This window comes from Vanessa tameamea, chromosome 9 (genome assembly GCF_037043105.1).
Source record: "Vanessa tameamea isolate UH-Manoa-2023 chromosome 9, ilVanTame1 primary haplotype, whole genome shotgun sequence".
Classification (NCBI taxonomy): domain Eukaryota; kingdom Metazoa; phylum Arthropoda; class Insecta; order Lepidoptera; family Nymphalidae; genus Vanessa; species Vanessa tameamea.
This window is the reverse complement of record NC_087317.1, coordinates 8,434,026-8,440,790: the sequence shown is the minus strand read 5'-3', so window position 1 is coordinate 8,440,790 and position 6,765 is coordinate 8,434,026. Positions and strand designations below refer to the sequence as shown.

Below are 6,765 nucleotides of genomic sequence, written 5' to 3'. Positions count from 1 at the left end.
CTTGCAAAATACTTAGATTTTCCGATGCATTTTGAAATCTATCGATTAATATCCAACGAAAAGGCGAACGAAACATTTTCGCCTCTTCATACTATAAATAAGAAAATTAAAGATATATTAAAAATAAAAAATTGGTTCATAAAATTAAACTGAGATTGTTACCTTTTTTAACGAATTTACAACATCAGGACAATTTAAATCGGCCAAGAATAAAATATGTTGCTTATGTGCAAATTGAAGATGAACGTCGCCAGGATTTATAAATTGTATCATGTATTTGTGGTCACCATTTCCTTCAAATAGTTGTATTTTTGCAACTGCCAAATCATAACAAAATATGGATGTTAATTATATACTTGTTTTTTTTTTATATTTCAGCGAAGGAAAATCTTAAAGACGTAGGTGATACAATATTTGTGCATATTGAACAAGTGTGTGCGCAAGCCCAGGGTCACTCACCTCCCTCCCACAATAAACTTACTCATAGGTACGAGTAAAGCTTCAGGTTCTACTAGTAACATATAAAATACAATGTCTATGTAATTAAAAGTATTCTTACATAATGGCCAACATGTTATGGCGAGAATTGACGACGGTTTTTCTAAATTTTCAATCATATTCATCAGCAGCCTGATATTCACACCTGCTTTGAAACAAAATGTACATCGCAAGAATAATATCAAACTAACAAATATGACTTTCTTCATAGCGACGAAACGCGCCTGAGTTTATAGGAAAAATGAAATAAGTGAAGTCGATACGTTTAATATCATTCCTTATTCTCGAAAATGAGTTTGCACAATAAAGTGACCAATTTTTGTTCTTCCTTTTATAAAATTCAATGTTTGTTAATAAATAACGCGGTGAGCAAGCAAAGATTTTGAATAAATAATAAGTTGATATCGACTGTGTGTACTTTTTTTCTTGCATATTGCTTATGCAATAGCAGGAAACTTTTGGGATCTACCTGATATGAAAATAAAAACAAGTACACGTTTTCATTGTGATTACGAGCGACTAATTATATTATCAGCTAAATATCTAATTGTGACATGTTTTATTATGAAATACGGAAACTATTTTGGAATAAATAAATATTATATTCGAATGTTAAATTTTTAATTCATTGACATAACTATTTTTTTAAGTTGAATAAGTATTAGATAAAAAAACATCTCATTATTATTAATATTTTAAACGATACATTATTATATTAATAGATATATTAGATATGTATTCCATTTACTTACACCCGGATAGTTTCAAAGTGTCCTGGAAGGTGTTTACATCTCCTTATAGATTTCGCATGACATTGGCACAACTATGGCAATGCAGAATTATTCAGATTTTCCGCCGCTAATAAAATAACATTATATCACAATAACGAAAAAAAAAATAGTTTCATCATTATCCCCATTTTCGATACAGATTAAATATAATTGATAACAAATTACACTTACTTAACTAAAATATTAATTAAGATTGCTTAATGGTATTTTCCGGTGCTTAAATACTTAAATAAAGAAATTGGGGAATAGAGAATAGTCGTTAACCTTAAAACATTAATGTTATAAATGTGTTTACACAAAGGTAATTCGGTAGTAGTAGTTTTCCGTAAATCTATTGTTTTAATTAATTGTCTAATATATACTTATAATATAATATACTCTTTCCTTTATCAGCTAGTGAGTATATTAAAATATTAAATTATTTAACGTCCCTGAGATTGTCCAGTCTTGTTTGTGAGTTTGTTAGTGATATACTACTATAAACTGGTTTATTTATAAAACTTCGATGATAATATTATTCGTTTAGTTTTGTGTGTAGTGTTTTATTCAATCGAAAGTGCTGTGTTATAATAATTACGATATCGGATTAAATAGTAGCTATGAATGCTATTGAAAAATTAATATTGCTCGTTAAATCTCAAAGGACGTTTGAAATAAATACACCGTCAACGTCGGAGTGCACGCCGCTTCTCGGTAATGTTTCGAAAACAAAATCATGTGAGTAATTTTGGTAAGGATTTGATTGTTAATTGTTGACTTTAGTATATTGCTTTGACAATCTAATCAATTAACAATATACAATAAACAAACTAGGTAGTTGTTTATTTATTTTTTTGATTTCGATACGATATCAATATGAAAAAGTTCTAAAAGTATTTTATTTTTGAATTATTTTATAATTCGATTATTGTTTAAAAAAAAAAAACTTTAGACACACGTAATAAGCATAACATAAGTAAAGTAAACAATCAATTAACATTATTAAGTTACTCATCTAACCTTAAAAATAATTTCTTAACTTTATCGCGTTAGGAATGTGAATTTTATCTTTAAATAGCTAATAATTTCTTGAGATAATAATAAAAATAATATCTTTAATAGCTCACGTCTTGAGTTGTTTAAGCAAGTTATAATATTTCTAAAAAGGCCTCCCACAAGTCAACTAACGTACCCACTAAATAGAATGTGAAATGTTATACAATTATATATCTTCGTGTTTTAAAATAAACAATTAAATAATAACACAGTTTACGATCTTGTAATAATAATATTTCATCACGTGTGACTATTATTACAATAATCATAATTTTCATGGCCGTATACAATTATCAGAGTCATATATATTCAGTCATAACTTTTGATAATAAGTTCGTTGCCCCGCTATCGCCCCTGCTGTTGCACTTTGGTGCAAGGAAAATGCAATACTTGCGATGTCAAATCCGATTTAGTACAATCTAAATGAAAATCATGTTAATATTACTTTAAAGTTAAGGTATACGTTAAATTTGCTTCTTAAACGTCGAGTTTATATCGTCAGTTTGGAATGAAAAAACTCAGACCAAAGAAGAACCGGCGAAAAAAATTAAGCAACCGATGCACGATTCACGTTTTTTATAAAACAGTAAAATGTCGTCTGTCCGTTATATTATATGTGTAGAATATAACTGATATGATTACCGTTTCCAGCGTTACTAATTATTTATTTATGACAAACGGACGCTTATTTCGAACCCTTTTTCTTAAAATGTAACTGCCGGACTTGCTGACTGATAGCTGTATACGGTCGAGGATAGATATCAAGGGTATAGAAGAATATATTAACGATGACGTAATGTATTATGTGGTAGTTTGGGATTTGGAGACATAGACATATAAATTTTGCTGCAAATATAGCTGGAAACAGCTATCATACTTACGTTATTGCCGAATAAAAAAATTGAAATATGTTTATCGTGTTGAATCATATGTATAATATTTTGATGATGTTATGATGATGACCGGAACGAGCTCAAGCCGGAGTTAGAGGTCAAGAGGCCCTGGGGCAACAGAAAAGTGGAAGCCCCTATTTATAAGTTTATAAATTAATTTGAACATATTCGGTGTCTGTCAGGTTTTAAATGTATAATTTATTTAAAAATGAGAACATATATTATATTCTCTCTTCTTTTTGTATCAATAACTTTTAAAAGAGTAATTAGTCAACGACAAAAATGTTATACTTGTATTTTACTTTAACAATAAAATTGTTAACTTGTCCCCTCTATTTCTGAGACCCCGGAGCAATGCCTCTGTTGCCCTTCCTAAATCTGGCGTTAGACAAGACCAACGTCCTTCCGTCTTTCTGAGCATGGGAGTGACTTTAAACTTCCTGACTAGATGTTACTGAGTGTTTTTCGACATAATGACATTGGTTTTTACCTATCAAACTCTACTTGATATTTTCATCTCATTTATGAAATGCGTCCACGCGAAGCCGGGGCACAATTTTGTAACTACATATTACAATTTACGTACAAGTTCATCTATATTTTTTAATAATACATTATATAATAGATATGCCTAGTTAAATTAAAATAATAAATAACTTAGGTGAAACAGTAGATAAAAATAATGAAATAAGATATTACACACTTGACCTCAACAGATAAAACAATACAGATAAGCAAACGTTCATGCACTTTCACAATAGAAACAGTGGAAAGATACCAAAAATATTTTTTAATTTTATATATTTTACTGTAAATTATTTTCAAAGTCTAAATAAAATAATAATGAATACTTTGACGGCTTGTCATTTATCAAATAATATTATTACTCAAAGTCATTTGTAAACTGTTGTTTTCATACTATAACAATAAAAATATTATTGTTATTTGAAACAGCCTGGCGCCTGGAGGCGATCATCTCATTCCCAAGGTGTGCAATCAACTAATAAGTCATTAGTGTCGTAATATCCTTTAGAACACGAACGCCCTTTAACGATTCTTTTAAATTTTACAATTGAATATTTTTAAACGTTCTTTGATCCTGTTGTAAAAACGTATACACTGCCCCACAAAAGAGTTACTAACCTTGTGTAATCGGGTACTCGGAGTAATAAGTTAATGCTCCGAGTATTAATAATATGTATCAAAAACAAATTGAGAAGCGGCAGTCATTATTTTAATTTCTTTAAATGTAGATTTTAACGAATCTTTTGGGCCCAGGTTATATATTGCACGAATAGCCCTCTTCTGAAATACAAAAACGGTATTAATATCGGATGCATTACGCCAGAGTAGGATGCCATAAGAAATTATACTGTGGAAATAAATAAAATACACTAGGCGAGCTGTGTCAACGTCAGTCAAAAGTCTATTTTTTTTACCGCGTAGGCTGCAGATTCAGCTCTGTCTATTCGCCAATCCATTTATATGGGACCCCATTGGTTGGAGTTTTGTAATACCATTTTAAATTGCAATACCTCCTTTTTTGAAGTTGATTATAAACGATGTAATTGTTCTTATTAGATAATTTACTTTAGCTAGTATAAGTGTATTATCTGTGATTTACTTCCTTTCAACGTAATGACTATACCAATTAAATAAGTTATTTGTGATTTTTTTACACTGTGAATTGACATTTTGTACCAATTACATTTTGTATATTATAAATTAAATAATGTTATATATTTTATCTAATTACCTATATGTAACGTTAATATTACAAATTAAGACACTATTAATACATTTTTTTATCTTGCATCTTTATCGCAGCATAACAGAAATTGATCGATTGTTGCCAATCTTAAACTTTTATTTTTAACTTTTTTTACAAATGTAGGAAATAGCATAATTATCAAACTGAAACGAATAATGATAAATATAAAATCGTAATATGATGAATATAATAACATTCTAAACAAAAAAAAAAAACGTTTAAGATTTAATTTATGATCAATTTTCACTCTATCTATATTTAATTTAAAATTTTATTAGTTGTATATATTCGATTTTCAAAAATAGTATTAAGATTATTTGCAAAGTTTTTTTTTTAAACAAAATATGCAAAGACACAAGGCATTGAACTTTACGTAAATATATGAATAATTCATAATTAATTATGTTAATGAAGTGGTTTCATATTCGTTAAACTGATCGTCGTCACCAAGGCCCCATATCACCCTGTTTGTTTATATAATATTCTGAGCTTTTATATAAAATATTTAACCTTTTTTACTTATAATAACGATTTCTTAAGTACGAACAAGACAATCAATATTTTTAAAAAAATACGTCGTAGTCTACTGACCTTATTTTTCTGGCCTTATATTTTAGAATTTACCAATAAGGAAATAATTTATTTTTTAAATAATTATGCTGGTACTACCAGTAACTATTGTTAGACAATATTTAGTCATATTGAGTTTTTAATATACCATTTCCCTATATAAATGTTTTGTTAGTATTTATTTTATTTTTTTATGTCCTCTAAGTAGGTGGACTGGTAAATGAGCCATCTGATGGTAAGTGGTCACCACCTCCCAAAGACATTAGTTTCTTAAATTACCAATGCGCCACCAACCTTAGGAACTAAGAAGATATCTCCCTTATCCTGGATCACACACCTTTCAAACCGGAACACAACAATACTAAATAATTACTTGACTTTGTGCTAACCCATCTGGGTAGATACTTTTCCCCTCATCATACCTTCTAGCGCCAAACTCTAATACTTAGTTCCTTTAATTTGCGGCTTAAAGAATGTGTCGATCAGTGATATTACTGGCACGTAACATATTAGTTTTCGAGGTTGGCGGCGCCTTGACGATATTAGGCATGGAATTGACCATATTAGGATGCCTATTCGCTACCTATTATAAATAAATAATAAAAATATATATTATTGTCTTTAGTGACATAACCAATCTTCGGAATAATAAAAAAGTGAATAATTCATCAAATGTAACATCGGTAAAGGTATTATAAAGGTATATAATTAAACTGTAATTTTCATGTTAAAATCTCAAGTGAAATTAGTATAACGCTACATTCAAGTTACCTTAGCGAGTCAGTAGCAAACGAGTCGTAATATAGGAGGCTAGGAGCGCGGTAGCCAGACAGTCTGCCGCGCCTACTGCCATTATAGAGCCGCTAGCAAAACCTGTAATTACTAATTACCTGAACCGCATATACATTAAGCTAACAAGATAAGTAACTAACAATTAAAAAGAAATTGAAAACAAATGAATAAAAAAAAACAATATTACAGTTAAGAACTAAGTAGATAAGTTTAATATAATTTGCCTGTATGCACTTTTTTACTGTTATGATTAATTGCATTTCTGACGTTATCATTTTAAGTCGCTTTGTAAAAACAAGGTTAACCTACATTGATAAGCCTAGACAGAATTATACGAAGCACCAAATGGTGATAACAGACTGTTGTATACTACTACGACTACTATTTTGGAATAAATTAATTATTAACGAGTTTA

The 6,765-nt window shown here is 29.3% G+C and overlaps 1 protein-coding gene across 1 annotated transcript in view; it reads left to right on the top strand.

Moving 5' to 3' along the window:
• The first annotated feature begins 1,793 nt into the window (after nucleotides 1-1,793).
• The window catches only part of LOC113395097 (putative inorganic phosphate cotransporter), a 39,663-nt gene continuing 34,691 nt past the window's right edge, over nucleotides 1,794-6,765 (top strand). The window contains exon 1 of the mRNA XM_064215756.1: nucleotides 1,794-2,006. Within this exon, the coding sequence (XP_064071826.1) occupies nucleotides 1,889-2,006 (118 nt within the window). The 5' untranslated portion in view covers nucleotides 1,794-1,888. The remainder of the gene's footprint in view (nucleotides 2,007-6,765) is intronic.